We start from the raw sequence: 16,647 nt of genomic DNA on the forward strand, positions 1-16,647 counted from the left end.
CTTTCTTCATCGGTCAGATCTTTATGTAGTCATCAGTATAAGTATTTCTGAAAAAAAAAATACCCATGGAGTAAATCACAACTACCCAGTCAATTTTATAATACAAGAAATGAAACAGTAGAGCATGGTCCCTGGAACACAGAAAACAGTCAGTTAACGTCTACCGGTAAATCGGACGGTACAGTTATCTTTACGTTGCTTGATGCACAGGTGATATAATGGGAAAGTTAAGGCAAGATAAGAAAGAAAGGAAAGGAGTCAGACAACATCAGCCACACAAAAATTTATTTAAATATCTTAACATCCTACTCCCAGTTCAAGGGGTAAAAGAATTTGGTGAATGAAAAAATAAGTACATTAGGGAAACCCGTGTATCTAAAAAAATACCTTTTCTAAGGCAATTTTTTTGTTTAGGTTTATGCTTAAAGGTTCTTAATAATATAACTTCCTTTACTCCTCACTCAAATAAATCTCTCCATCGCATTTACTCTGAGCCAATATTGTCGGCAATTTAAAACTACCTGGCCTCCAAGGGATCCTTGAGCTTTAACCTATTTCCACAGCAGCTTGATTAAAAGGCCTTCCTCATTACTGCCACCACAGGGAAAGAGAGTATCTGCTAATGCACAATTAGAAAATGTTTTGGTTATGAAATATTAAAAGAACATTTATATTTAAAAAAGGGCAAATGACCCAGTAGACATTTCTCCAAAGAAGATGTACAAATGGCCAAAACGCACATGAAAAGACGCTCGACTTCATTAGTCATTAGGGAAATACAAACCAAAACCACAGTGAGATAATCATTAGAGAAATGCAAATCGAAACTACAATGAGGGGCTTCCCTGGTGGCGCGGTGGTTGAGAGTCCGCCTGCCGATGCAGGGGACACGGGTTCGTGCCCCGGTCCGGGAAGATCCCACATGCCGCGGAGCAGCTGGGCCCATGAGCCATGGCCGCTGAGCCTGCGTGTCCGGAGCCTGTGCTCCGCAACGGGAGAGGTCACAACAGTGAGAGGCCCGCGTACCACAAAAAAACAAACAAACAAACAAAAAACTACAGTGAGGTATCACCTCACACCAGTCAGAATGGCCATCAGCAAAAAAACCTACAAACAATAAATGCTGGAGAGGGTGTGGAGAAAAGGGAACCCTCTTGCACTGTTGGTGGGAATGTAAATTGATACAGCCACTGTGGAGAACAGTATGGAGATTCCTTAAAAAACTAAAAATAGAACTGCCATATGACCCAGGAATCCCACTATTGGGCATATATCCTGAGAAAACCATAATTAAAAGAGACACATACCACAATGTTCAATGCAGCTCTATTTGCAGTAGCCAGGACATGGAAGCAACCTAAGTGTCCATCGACCGATGAATAGATAAAGAAGATGTGGCACATATATACGATGGAATATTAGCCATAAAAAGAAACGAAATTGAGTTATTTGTAGTGAGGTGGATGGACCTAGAGTCTGTCATACAGAGTGAAGTAAGTCAGAAAGAGAAAAACAAATACTGTATGCTAACACATATATATGGAATCCAAAAAAAAAGGGTTCTGAAGAACCTAGGAGCAGGACAGGAATAAAGACGCAGATGTAGAGAATGGACTTGAGGACATGGGCGGAGAAGTGTAAGCTGGGACGAAGTGATAGAGTGGCATGGACATACATACACTACCAAATGTAAAACAGATAGCTAGCTGGAAGCAGCCACATAGCACAGGGAGATCAGCTCGGTGCTTTGTGACCACCTAGAGGGGTGGGATAGGAATGGTGGGAGGGAGACGCAAGAGGGAGGAGATATGGGGATATACGTATATGTATAACTGATTTACTTTGTTATAAAGCAGAAACTAACACACCACTGTAAAGCAATTATACTCCAATAAAGATGTTAAAAAAAAAAAAACAACACAGTGAGATACCACTTCACACCCACCAGGATGACCATAATAGAGACAGAGCAAGACAGGAAAGGAAAGAACAAGTGTTGACGAGGAGACTGAAAAACTGGAACAAGCATTTAAGTCTGCAACCTCCTTAAACTCTGTAATGTGTGAAAATAGAGATTTTTTTTTCTTTTAAGTTATAGACCCCCAAGCACATACACACACACACACACACACACACACACACACACACACACACAAATGCTGAAATAAATAAGATACAGGAACACGGACTTAGGCAATGTGGAGACCTAAGCACTTAGAGTGAGAAAGCCAAGAAGCAACCCAATTTATAACACGAAAGCTTTCAAATATTTAGGAATTGGCAACACCAGCACTGCTGGAAAGGAAGCACTTGGGTATGAGAGAATTCAACAGCCTCGACTTGAAGAGCTTTGGAAAGCCCGTATGTTTTAGATCTCAAGAGTAAAGACTCTACTGGGTGCCACCTTTGCCTCCGTGCCTCAAGTGGCTGTAGAGAACAGCCCCCTCCCCAAAGCTAACTACTCCATCTGTGTCCTTGACCCATTAGTTTACTATCATGCACCTTGTCACCATCAATTAATTATACCTTCTCTACTGTTTATCTTCAACATCCCCTCATCCAGCTCTATTCTGAGTCTACAAAAACATGGTTGGTTCTCTTTCTACCTGAAGAAAAAAATATCTATCTCTTGACCTTACATCGTCTCCACTCTCCTTCCTGTCTCATTCAACCTTTTTGAAAAGAATCATTTACCTTTACTTCCACTCTTCCCCTTGATTTCTCAACCCCCAACCTTTCTTCACCCCAAAACGAAGCCATCGTTGGTACTGCCTTCAATGCTGCGTTTCTCTGCCCTACCCCTGCTTCATGTAGAAACCGCTCTTTTAAAGATGATCAGTGACTTTGTAATTACCAAACCCAGTGGATATTTTTATCTCAGGAGTCCTGTTGGGCATACTCTCATTTGCCTATGCTGAAGAGGACTCAGGGAAAAGGCCTAATGAGCAAATAAGTAGTTAGGTATGCCTCATTTCACGTAACAGATAACCTTCTGAAAAGAGTTATCCATTCTTCAGATTTAGTACATTGAACTTTGTTTAATGAATCAGGGGAGCTTGCTAGTTAAAGGAACCCTGGGGTGAATCCTTCTGCGAACAGAATTTCCTTCTGTAATAAGCATCATTATTGCCAAATGTACATGGCTTCATAAATTTGTTTCTTCCTATTTCAAGCTTCCTTAAAGCGATATACCTACTCTCTGCCTCACCCTTATAATTACCTTCTGGGTTGTCTATGCATAGGAATCTGGATTGCTGGTAAAATCAGGGGCATCTACATTCTGTAAATGAAATAATACAAGTGAAGAAAGAGTTCAACACAGCTCCCAGCACATGGTAGATATCGAATGAATGCCAACTATTTGTATTAATTGGTAAATACTGAGAACAGAAAGCAAAAAAGGGAAGTGGACTAAACATAAAACTTCCACATGTTTTAAGCCAAAAAAAATTTTTTTTAAATCACCTGGGATACCATTCTGAACCCACTAGGATGCTATAAAAGAAAAAAAAAAAAAAAGGAAAATCACAAGTGTTGGCAAGTATATAGAGCGGTCGGAACCCTCATACCTTGCTGGCGGGGATGTAAAATGGCACAGTCACTGCGGAAAACGGTTTGGCAGTTCCTCGAAAACTTAAACATAGAGTTACCATGTGATCCAGCGATTAATTCCATCCCCTGGTATACAGCCAAAATAATTGAAAGCAAGTTTTCACACAAAAACTTGTACAACAAATGTTCAAACATTATTCATGATATTTGGGCTGGGGAAAAGAGGAGATGGGAAGTGATTACTTAATGGGTATGGGGTTTCTTTTTGGGGTGATGAAAATGTCCTGAAATTAGATGGTGGTGACTGCAAAACATTGTGAATATAATAAAAGCCACTGACTTATACACTTCGGTGAACTTTATGTGAATTTTATCTCAATTAAAAAAAAAATGCAAGGATGGAAGCGGATGTCAGAGAGGAGAGGAGATGCAATGCTGCTGGCTTTGAAGAAAGAGGAAGAGGCCTGAGCCAAGGAATGCAAGCGGCCTCTAGAGACTGGAAAGGGAAGGAACAAATTCTCCCCTAGAGCCTTCAGAAGGGACACAGCCCTGCCTACCGCCGCCCCCCTTTTTTCTTTAACATCTTTATTGGAGTATAATTGCTTTACAATGGTGTGTTAGTTTCTGCTTTATAACAAAGTGAATCAGCCATACATATACATATATCCCCATATCTCCTCCCTCTTGCATCTCCCTCCCTCCCACCCTCCCTATCCCACCCCTCCAGGTGGTCACAAAGCACCCAGCTGATCTCCCTGTGCTATGCGGCTGCTTCCCACTAGCTATCTATTTTACGTTTGGTAGTGTATATATGTCCATGCCACTCTCTCGCTTTGTCACAGCTTACCCTTCCCCCTCCCCATATCCTCAAGTCCATTCTCTAGTAGGTCTGCATCTTTATCCCCGTCTTGCCCCTAGGTTCTTCATGACCATTTTTTTGTTTGTTTTTTAGATTCCATATATACGTGTTAGCATACGATATTTGTTTTTCTCTTTCTGACTTACTTCACTCTATATGAACGACTCTAGGTCCATCCACCTCACTACAGATAACTCAATTTCGTTTCTTATATGGCTGAGTGATATTCCATTGTATATATGCGCCACATCTTCTTTATCCATTCATCTGATGATGGACACTTACCTCACTACAGCTCATATTAAGCCGCATGAGCTGCTTGCACATTTTGGAGATTAATCCTTTATCAGTTGCTTCGTTTGCAAATATTTTCTCCCGTTCTGAGGGTTGTCTTTTCGTCTCGTATACGGTTTCCTTTGCTGTGCAAAAGCTTTTAAGTTTCATTAGGTCCCATTTGTTTATTTTTGTTTTTATTTCCACTCCTCTAGGAGGTGGGTCAAAAAGGATCTTGCTGTGATTTATGTCCTAGAGTGTTCTGCCTATGTTTTCCTCTAAGAGTTTGATAGTGTCTGGCCTTACATTTAGGTCTTTAATCCATTTTGAGTTTATTTTTGTGTATGGTGTTAGGGAGTGTTCTCATTTCATACTTTTACATGTAGCTGCCCAGTTTTCCCAGCACCACTTATTGAAGAGGCTGTCTTTTCTCCATTGTATATTCTTGCCTCCTTTATCAAAGATAAGGTGACCATATGTGCGTGGGTTTATCTCTGGGCTTTCTATCCTGCTCCACTGACACCTTGATATTAATCCAATGAGACTGATTTTGGACTTCTAACTTCCAGAACTACAAGATAAAAAATTTTTGTTGTTTATGTCACTTAAAAAAAAAAAATCACCTGGTGTGAGGATGAGGGAGTGGGTAAGGACAGAGATGAAACAAGATTGGTCATGAGTTAATAAGTGCTGAAACTAAGTGATGACAACATGAGGGTTCATTGCGCTGAATCTCTCTGCTTTGGTATGCTTGATATTTTCCATAATGAAAACGTTTTTTTTTAAACTATATATGCATATATATGTTGGAACCTTCAAAAAATCCTATCTGCAAAGCATTACAATAACCCATTAAATATTTCAAGGTTTAATCTTAAAATATTTACATTTTATAGCACTTGATACTTTGGTAAAGCACTTTCACATATATCGTATTTTATATTAGTTTGTAAGAAAGTATTTTATAATCTATGAAACAAAAGTATAGTAGATTGTCCCAGAAAAGCTACTATTTCTGGGTGGGAAATCTAGACAAAGATTTCATTTGCTCAGTCTTGATATGTCCCGTTTCCTCTTGTCAGCTTTTAAATTGCTTCTTCTATGCAATTCAACAAATATTTACTGCATACCCACTACTTGACAGAAAACTATTTTTCCTATTTATATCAAACTAACAGAAAATATTGCTCCTAACCAAAAATAAGTAACAAATAAATTAAAGAGCATCAAGGTTAAAAGGAAATCTTGCCATCTGCAACGACATGGTGGACTTGGAGGGTATTATGCTAAGCTAAATAAGTCATACAGAGAAAAGACAAATACTGTTATGATATCACTTATATGTGGAATCTAAAAAATACAACAAACTAGTGACTGTAACAAAAAAAGAAACAGACTCATAGATATAGAGAACAAACTAGCAGTTACCGGGGCGGGGAGAGGAAAGAGGTGAGAGGCAATGTAGGGGTAGGGGATTAAGAGGTACAAGCTATTATGTATAAAATAAGCTACAGGGATATATTATACAATACAGAGAACATAGCCAATATTCTATAATAACTATAAGTGGAGTGTAACCTTTAAAAATTGTGATCACTACATTGTACACCTGTAATTTACATAATATTGTACATTAAATATACTTCAATAAAATTATAGGAACAAAGTTTTTTTTTTAAAGAACAGTCACAAAGCCTGATTTAATTCAGGTACTGGAAAGTTCAACTAATGATTCACTATTTATTAACTTATCTACTTGGTAAGCTAAAAGCATATATATTTAACAGTACGAGAAAAAGGAGCCAACTAGAAAGTGAAGTTAGACTTCTTACTGATTTTTTCATATTAAGAAAAACAAATGCTGCATTACAAATCTCTTCCTATTAATTCCCATGAGTTTACCACTACCCAAAACAAAACTGGGTCCATAATAAATACAAATGCATCCTTCCAGCAAAGCTCCCTTCATAAAAACTGAAGCAAACATTAAATTTCTAAGTGAAATCAAAAACTAAAGACTTTAATAAATGTATTTGCTTCATCTTCAAAATGTGCACCCATCGAGTCATGAAATCTCTCTGCTGTGTAATTATTTGTGCCCCAGTAAATGAAGCGGTGTTAAAACCAACTTCTGAGACAAAAAATAAATTAAAAAGCAAAAACCATGTCACAATGAAGACTCTCTGGTGGCTCCAACTATTAGATTACAAAGAAAAACAAAGTGAATTGCCATTATGAGATGACAAACATGACACATCCAGCACAGTTCTAGTTTTAGGTTGGCATTTGAAGAACATATGATTATTTCTTTCTGCTTTTAAAATTCCAGAAAAACAAAGCCATATAAAAATAGAAAAATCTGTTGCAGCACCAGAAAATATAAAGGTACTGTTAACAGAACAGAATTTGTTAAAGACACAAAGCAGAAAAGATTGGATTGAGAGAAAAATCCATCAGTATCAACCATCTTGTGACACTACTCAGGCAAGGGAACAGTCGGCTAAGGAAGTAAGGGGTTGGATTTCCCCAGCAGAGCCCCAGAAGCTGCCAAGTTCAGAGCCATAGCGGCTGGAAACAGGGCAGGTCTCAGGACAGCCAATGCAGAGAGGCAGATGAAAGAACTTGGGGCCTACCCAGAACCACAGTCTGGCTGGCTGTTCACCTACAATTTCACATGGCTCCAGTGAAGCTCAAAAAAAGTGGGAACTTTATCTCCATGCTCATAACGTAAGCAACAGACTCTGAAAGCTTCAGAATTCTCACATATTTTTAACCACAGCTGTAACTAAAATTGGCAAAAAGAAAAGCCCACAAAAAACCCCAAGAACCCACCACCACCCGCCATTCTCCAACTGATCCAAAAGATTCTAAAATTCACCGGAAAAACAAAACGTGCAAATAGGCAGAACGTCTCGGAAAACAAAGACTACTGTGGGCATAGATGGGGGCCTATCCAACCAGATGATGAAACGTTCCGTAAACTTGTAATGATTCAGTAGTGTAGCAGGGACACCACACGAAACAGAAAAGAGATCGATGAACCAAAGTGTTCAGAAATAGCCCCAAAATGTACAAATCTAATGCATGACATAGTCTAACACACAAACGATTACACCGGCGACTGATTACTCCTAAATGGTTCTGGAACAACCCACCATCTGAAAAAAATAAGATCCTCCCATCTCGCATCAGAAAAAATTCTAGATTTAAATATAAAACATGAGGACATAAAAGTAATAGAAGAAAATACAGAACATTTTTTTTTTTAACATCCTAGGTTAGAAACAAGCTTCAAAGCCAGAAACTGTAAGGGAAAAATTAACTTGGCTGGGAGGGAAGAGATGTTATCTTTTATGGAGTCAAGCTGAAGACAAAAGACAACTAGAGAAAAAAATAGATATTCTCAACTGGGTTAATTTCCTTCGCAGATATGGAGTGTTTACAAACCACTAAGAAAAAAAATAGAAAAATAAAGAGGCAATTCATTAAAGAAATGCCGACATTCGATAAAGTCATAAGAAGATATGTAGCTTCACTGGTTAAAGAAATGAAAACTAACTGTATAAAAACAAACTCAAAACGGATTAAAGATCTACATTTTCTAAAAGCTAAAATCATAAAAAATTTTAGAAGGGACTTCCCTGGTGGCGCAGTGGTTAAGAATCTGCCTGCCAATGCAGGGGACACAGGTTCGAGCCCTGGTCCAGGAAGATCCCACATGCCGCAGAGCAACTAAGCCTGTGTGCCACAACTACTGAGCCCTTGAGCCACAACTACTGAGCCCTTGAGCCACAACTACTGGACCCGCGTGCTTAGGGCCCATGCTCCGCAACAAAGAGAAGTCACCACAATGAGAAGTCCACGCACCACAACAAAGAGTAGCCCCCGCTCGCCGCAACTAGAGAAAAACCCGTGCGCAGCAACGAAGACCCAATGCAGACAAAAATAAATAAATAATTTTAAAAAAGATTTTTAGAAGACAACATAGGTGTAAAACTTTATGACCTAGGAATGAGCAATGGTTTCTTAGCTAAAACACCAAAAGCACGGGCAAACAAAGAAAACATAGGTAAAGTGGACTTCATCAAGATTTTAAAACTTGGTACTCCACAGGGCACCATCAAGAAAATAAAGAGACAACCCATTAAATGGGAGAAAATTTTTGCAAATCATATATCTGGGAAGAGATAAGTATCTAGATTATATAAAGAACCATTTTAACTCAACAATAAAAAGACACAACCCAATTTTAAAATGGGCAAAGGATCTGAACAGATATTTCTCCAAGGAAGATAATAAAGGTACATTTAAAAAAAAATTCAACATCATTAGCCGTCAGGGAAATGCAAATCAAAACCACAAAGAGATACCATTTCATACCCACTAGGGTGGCTATTATCAAAAAGAAAGATAATAACGGGTGTTGATGCAGACGTGGAGAAGATGGAACCCTCATACACAGCTGGTGCGTACGTAAAATGATGCAGCCACTTTGGAAAACAGTCCGGCAGTTCCTCAAAAGGTTAAATATAGAGTTATACATGATTCAGCATTATATTCCTAGGTATAGACCCAAGAAAAGTGAAAACATATGTGCACACAAAAACTTGCACATGGATGTTCATAGCAGCATTACTCGTAACAGCCAAAAAGTGGAAACAACCCAAATGTCCATCAAAGGTGAATGGACAGACAAAATATGATATATCCATAGAATGGAATGTTACTTGACAATAAAAACAAAGCACTGACACGTGCTACGACATGAATGAACCCTGAAAACATTATGCTACGAAAAAAAACCCAGTCACAAAAGGCCATTGTGTATGATTCTACTTACATGAAATGTCCAGAACAGGCACATCTATAGAGACAGGTAGAGTAGTGGTTGCCAGGCAATGGGGAATATAGAGGATTTGGAAGCAACAGGCAAGAAGTAAGAGGTTTCTTTTGGGGGTGATGAAAAGGTTCTAAAACTGATTGTGCTGATGGTTACACAGCTCTATGAATACACCAAAAGCCCCTGACTTGTACGTTTCACATGGGTGACTTGTATGGTATACTGAATTATACCTCAATAAAGCTTTAAAAAAAAAAAAGAAATGAGAATTTAAACAATAATTCTGTTACATGTTTACTGGGTCTCCATCTGGTAGTTAACTCCCCTGGGCAGGAGTCCCTTGTCTATCTTATTACCCTTCACCTTCCCAAGGGCAGCAAAAAGGCCTAGTAAAAGGACCAAAGTCGATTATTAATAACAGATACCTCCCAGCAAAGCTGCTGTAAGACGAATTTCTCTGGGGGGGGAAAAAAGAGTTTGTTTGCACTCTGACTTTCACGTTTAAGTCAGAGATGCTCTCCTACATTAAATCTCTCTCCACCGCAGATATGCACTAAAAATTTATCAAGAATTTAATTCTCTAGATGTTTCTACTCACTGCTTTTACCCAGACCATAGGAAACCAGACTTAAAGATACTCTGGATCCACCATGGGCATTCTGGAGACTTCCATTCTCTCAGTTCTGGCTTCAGTGTCTATGCGTGAGTCTACTATGTTTCACCAGCAGGTGTCGCTGTCTAACCTTTGGTCTTTAAGTACCGAACTTCATATACTCCTAGTTGCCAGGAAGTGCTGCATAATTCCCCTCATGCATAGTGTGGGCTACACATAAAAAGCAACTTCCTTCCAGTACAGTACGGAGAGGGAGAGAAAAAAGAGTAACTGTACAGTGGAAAAACCTGATAAGCACTATCTCAAGTCAGGTGATCAAGGTTAACATCAACAGTGATAAAATACTGTCAATGATAGTATATACCCCTCATATGATGTAATGAGAATGGTACCTCACCCCTGTGCTTTTCCTCCTCAAAACACATCACCCCAGGCTAACTATGAGAAAAACATCAGACAAATCTCAACGAAGGGACATTCTACAAAATGCCTGCCTGGTACTCCTCAAAACTGTCAAGGTCATCGAAAACAAAGAAAGCCTGAGAAACTGTCACAATCAAGAGGAGCCTGGGACCAAGGAGACATGACAACTAAATGTAATGTGTTACCCTGGATAGGATCCTGGAACAGGAAAAGGGCAGCAGGCAAAAAACGAGGAAATCTGAATAAAGGACTTTTAGTCAATAATAATGTTTCATTACTGGTTCATTATTTGTGACAAATGCACCATACTAATAAGCAAAACTGGGTGTAGGGCCTATGGGAATTTGCTGTACTATCTTTGCAATAATTCTGTAAATCTAATACTGTTCTAAAATAAAAGTCTGTTTTTAAAAACTTCACTAGCTGCCAATTTTGCCACATTAAGATTTTGAGGAATAGTTCCAACTGTTTAAAACTATAGTTTCTTTTTTGGCATGTTTTTAAGTGATTAGAAGACAGAAAAGCAAAACCTCAGGCCTGGAGAGCAGAGGGAATAGGTGGGGTGGGGTGGGGGGGCAGTGGTTTCCCTGAGAAAGAATGGAGCCCCAAGCAAAACCCATCATCCCCATCACAGCACTAGCAACGTGGCCACTTCTGCCTTGAAAACTAAGAAAACTGCTAGTGCGTTCACAGCATAGTCAGCCTTTTCCAACCATGAAGGGAAGACTGGAAGATGCAGTGGTAGCAGGAAAACTGGCAGTGCTAAGAAGTTATCCAGCCAAGGTTTTTACTGAAAGATAAAGCCCTGCTGAAGAGTTTTACGATCCAAATTGCCCCAAAGCCCCAAAGCCCAAGAAACATCTGAGGTCTAAACAGTTATTTACACTAAAATAAAAAAGTAGAGAAGCACTCAATACATACGTTGATTTTAAGTAGTCTTTTAAATTTTATTTGCTCTAGTTTTGTTTTTTAAAATGTGCAGCTAAAATAACAAATAAATAGTATGCTTCTTCAATAAATAGTTAACTGGCTTTTGGTTTGTTTTCTTAAAGGAAAAACTGTGGTTGAGTGGATCCTGTGCTAGATTCCTGCTCTCAGAATTGCCCACGTCTAAAGAAAGCCCAGCCAGCTGTTATCTGAGACATCTTTCTCCACCTGGGGGCAGCTATCCAAACCGCAAGAATGGAGTCTAGGAAGGGTGAAACAGTCTTTAAGGAGGCAGCAAATGAGAATTAGGATTCTCCATACCTCAAAAAATTGTTATAATAAAAGTGAAAATCTAACCCAACCCACCCAAGAAACCAGCATACTGTACAGCGAATCAGAAATCAAAACCCTGAAGGTGAACTGTATTATACAGCATCCATAAAATGTACATTTGATGGGTGAACCTGGTATGAAATGTAAGGTAGAGTTCATCCATAGTTTAAAGGGTGAGAGCTGAGTGAACACCGTCAGAAGAGAGAATGCAGGAAAAGTGAGTAACAAGCTGTACTGACTTAGTACCTACGGGAATGAGATGAGTGGGCTGGGATTCTTCCAGTTTGTTCCTCAACCAGTCAAAATCCTGGTATCTTCGACGAACAGAATATTCTGGCAGGTCAAACTCCACCCGAGTACTCTGCAAATGAGGACAGTGGAACAAAATCAGGGTAAGGGAAGAGTAGCATACCTTGGCAGAATGGAAGGAAAAAAGCTCTCTTTGAATAACCTGGGCAAGAACACACTTTTCTTCCACCAAACGCACCAGCCAAGTGGCAGGGCTTACCAACACGGAATGACAAGTCCGGGCCACGGGGTCCAGTTAAAAATTTCAAGGTCTAGAATGAAAATGTCGAGGTTTCATTTCCCCCTATCTCAGGAAATGGAACTATCCCTCAGAATTGTGCTTGGAAACATTTGATTCATTTCCTCCAAGTTTAACTCTGAGAATTTCTTTTAGCAGAATAATTCCACTGAGGATATTGCTACTGAATCCAAATCTGTGAATCTGTTTTAAAAAAAAAAGTCTCCACCGTCTGCTAAATATGCTGACAAGTTTTGCCAAAGGCAGAGGGGAAACAAGCAAAAAGTAGAGATAACAGATCACCTGCTCATTTAGGAACCAGACTAGGTGAAAACAGAAAAGGTTTTGCCCACTCTTCCATATTCTGCCAGGACCATAAGCTTGAAACTACATTGTATTTTAGATGATTTTTTAAATCTAGAAGGAAATAATTGTAAAATATCATTGTATTGCAAAAAAAAAAAAGTCCCTGAATTTAAGTTCTCTGAAATGTGATCGCAACACTTTGATAACAAAAACCAATATTAAATAAAATTAATTTATACCAAAGCAGGATTTTTATACATTAATTTGCCCAAACCAAAATTATGTCTCAGATAAGCCATTTTTCCTTGTGAGGGTACCGACTATATGACGGTCACAGTTCTCAGAGGTTAAAGCACAAGATAAAAATGGTTCAAACTACATTTTATAAATTTATTGAAATCTTTCAAGCCAAAAGTCTGTTTAAATCCATGGAACCAAGAAAATCTTAAAAACACATGAACAAGGGACTTCCCTGGTGGTGCAGTGGTTAAGAATCTGCCTGCCAATGCAGGGGACACGAGTTCAATCCCTAGTCCAGGAAGATCCCACATGCCGCGGAGCAACTAAGCCCGTGAGCCACAGCTGCTGAGCCTGCACTTTAGAGCCCATGTGACACAACTACTGAAGCCCACGTGCCACAACTACTGAAGCCTGCGTGCCTAGAGCCTGTGCTCTGCAATAAAAGAAGCCACAGCAACGAGAAGCCCACGCACCACATGAAGAGTGGCCCCCACTCGCCACAACTAGAGAAAGCCCGGGCACAGCAACGAAGACCCAACATAGACAAAAAATTAATTTTTTAAAAGGACAGTAACTTAAAAAACACATGAACAAGAGTCATCCATCAAAGCAGCAGTCAGTGAACAGCTTTGGCATCAAAAATTATGATTTCATCCTTCCCAGAAGCCAGGCTCACGGTCTGAGCAAAACTGTGAAGTTAAAGGACTCAGTCTTGGACTAAACCCCAACTAACAATCTTTCTGCCTCTTCTCCCCTTTTCAAAGTTTCACACACCGGCATATGCCCATGAAACACAACCTTCCCGTATGATGCAGGGGTAGGGGTGGGAAGACATGGGGAAATTTGTTTAATTTAGGCATTTGTGATTTATTAGAAAACTCCCCAAAAGAATTAGCATTTCCGAACCAGAGAGACAGATAGATAGATAGATAGAGAGAGAGAGAGAGAGAGAGAGAGAGAGAAAGAGAGAGAGGCAGAGAGAGGGAAAAAAATAAATAGAATAGTTAAATCCAAATCACTACTGATGGATCTTTAGGCATAAGGGTGACAGAAATATTGGCAGCAGTAGCCTGGCACTCCTCCTGAGGCAGGGGCATGAGCAGTTCTAGCATCCCTGAGATGCCACCAAGCCTCCCGGAGCCTCAGTTTCCTCAACAGTAAGGAGGCAGTTTGGAAGGGGCATTCTTCAAGACCGCACGGAGTCCCCCAGCAGATTCTGTCTGGGGACTTGTCGATGATTATGGGCTCAGGAAAGGTCGATTTTGAAGGGTGACAAATGAATGCAACTCATTTTCATTGTAAACAGAACTAATAGAGGGCTCTACTTTCTGTCCTCTTCTGTCACATGATATCCACTGGTTGTTCCTCTTTATTATGGCTTGCAAAACCACTTCATTAAATTATAGTCTATGTAACATTTCTACTCTAACTTTGAAATCAATCTTTGGTAACTACAAAAAGCAGTATGTATGATAAAACACAAGTTTTGTTTCTGCTGTAACCAATTTCACTTTCAAGCAACTGCTTTTTTTTTTCCTTCTATTTATTTAGGTTCGACACACTTATTTTAAAACTTCAGGAAAATTAAAGAAATAAAAAATAAAAGATCAGCCATAATCCCTCTAAATGGAGATAAATGCAATTAACATTATGGTTTATATCTTTCCATGTTTTTTTCTATGCACAGGCACTCATATTTTCCTATGTCTCTTTAATATATCTTGGACATCTTTCTGTGTCAGTAAGTTCAGATCTACATAATCATCTTTAACACACATGGAGATACCACAATTAAACCAAATCCCCACTTAGGTTGTTACCAATTTTTCAATCAATAAACCATACTATGGTAAACATCACTGATAATTCTCTTGAAATTACGAAAGAATATACATGAAAGAGTATACGTATCTTTAATCGACAAATTGTTTCCAGTTACAGACTGATTTATATTCTTAGCATATAGTCTCAATACTGAGACTATTTATTTATTTATCTTTGATGGAAGTATAACTGAAAAATAACATGTCATCTTTGTTTTACTTTTGTTTCTTTAATGACTGTCGTGTTTGAACATCCTTTCAAGTGTTTGTTGGCTGTATATTTTTCTTCTTTTGTGAGAAGTCTTTTTATATATTTGTGAGTCTAGTCTTTTCCATTTGTGAAAGCTCTTTATAGCGATCTACCTATCATAACTGCCAAATGGCTTTTATTATACAGAATTTTAAAATTGTTAGATAGTCAAATTCATCCATTTTTTCCCTTTATGGTTGCTACTTTTAGTGTCATTGATAAGAAGTCTATCTTCATTGCAAGCTTTTGAAAATATTCACCTGAATTATCTCCTTTATTTATGGCATACATGTATACATATATATAAAATTGCTGCTATGCTACTTCTAGGAATCTATCATTAGAAAATAATTTTTAAACTGTGGCAAAGATACCTGTTATAATGATGTTCACTGCAATATTATTTAAAATAACAAATTCAAAGCAACCTAAATGTCCAACAATTAAAAAACAGTCAGGGAAATTATGGTATATTTATTCTATGGTTATCAGTAATCATGTCTGTGAAACATTTTTAATGACAAAAATGCTTCAGTAATAGCTTTAAGAAAAAACAGCAGGATATAAAATTAATTATACATATTTTATGATTTCATTGGTGTTGAAATTTTTGACATAAAAAGTTAGAAGAAAAATCTAGGACTTATGATGACAACTTTACATTCAACTCTATTTCCAAACTTTCTAACATTCTTATACAATACTTATAGTCACACACACAAAAAACTCATTTTTTAAAACAGCTCCTTTAAGGACAGGGGATTTAATAAATCAGTAAAATTTGTTTGATGCTTTGGAAAGCAATAACATAAAAAAAAACCCATCATGAAAGAGAAGGATGCTCACACTCTCTGACCTGATAATTATTTTACTTATTTTTACCACCACTTGTTCTAGAAAAGATAGAGCGATATGTGGAATATGATCAAATGACATAAATTAGAAGTAGGTGAGCAAGATAAAGAAAAACAAGGACAGAGAGAAAAAGTAGAGCTGGGAACGAGGCTAGCAAAACACACTCACCTTGGAATTCTGCACACTTGTTAAAATTGGGCCACAGACATTACTGTGAATTTCTGGAAAGAAATCTAGTCCGTTATAGGACATACAGTGCTCATAAAATATGCAGGCCAATAAAACCCCAACTATGAGTCTGTAGTAAGATTTTCCTCTGTGAAATTCAGGGTCTGACTTAGAAAGAAAAATAAAGTACTAATAAGTGTTTATCTCTATTTTCTAGTATCTGTGGTAAACAAAACAATAAAAAAGGAAGTGCACACCCACAATTCCATAACCAGAGGTGACCACTTTACAGTTTTGTTCTGTGTCCTTCCTTACTGTGTTCCATACTCTAGGATGCCCCACCAAGATCATAAGGTCATTCGTACACACCTAAGTCAGATCTACAAACAGGTAACCGAGCACAAGAGTTGTAATGAAGAACATTCATTCTCACCACTGCACCCTGTGAACATCTCCTTGGTCATCTCTAGGCATCACTGCCAAATTTTGTTAAGTTTAATACGTTGGAAGACCCAGCACGGAGCCACAGTAAAATCAATCCCCCAGGAGCACATCCAGTCCCCTGGGCCTCACCGTCCCACAGAAGAACTCCTCTTTATTCCCTAGGAGCTGATGGGCCCAGTGACTCTGGCCTGGAGCCTTTCCCAAGCATTTTCAGT

At 38.6% G+C, this 16,647-nt stretch overlaps 1 protein-coding gene across 11 annotated transcripts in view; it reads right to left on the minus strand.

The window, feature by feature from the left end:
- SNX30 (sorting nexin family member 30) overlaps positions 1-16,647 on the minus strand; it is a 127,146-nt gene that overhangs the window by 51,912 nt on the left and 58,587 nt on the right. For 10 of the 11 annotated variants that reach the window (XR_003432539.1, XR_003432538.1, XR_003432537.1 and 7 more), the window contains exon 3: positions 12,071-12,181. The exons of the other annotated variant lie outside the window; for it this stretch is intronic. Coding sequence is in view for 5 of the 10 variants with exons in the window: in XM_027105186.1 (XP_026960987.1) it covers positions 12,071-12,181 (111 nt within the window). In the remaining 5 variants the exon portion in view is untranslated. The remainder of the gene's footprint in view (positions 1-12,070; positions 12,182-16,647) is intronic. 11 annotated transcript variants of the gene reach the window in all.

The sequence above is a fragment of the Aethalodelphis obliquidens genome, unplaced genomic scaffold, assembly GCF_003676395.1.
Source record: "Aethalodelphis obliquidens isolate GAN/ISIS:26980383/991018 unplaced genomic scaffold, ASM367639v1 scaffold7, whole genome shotgun sequence".
Taxonomy (NCBI): Eukaryota; Metazoa; Chordata; class Mammalia; order Artiodactyla; family Delphinidae; genus Aethalodelphis; species Aethalodelphis obliquidens.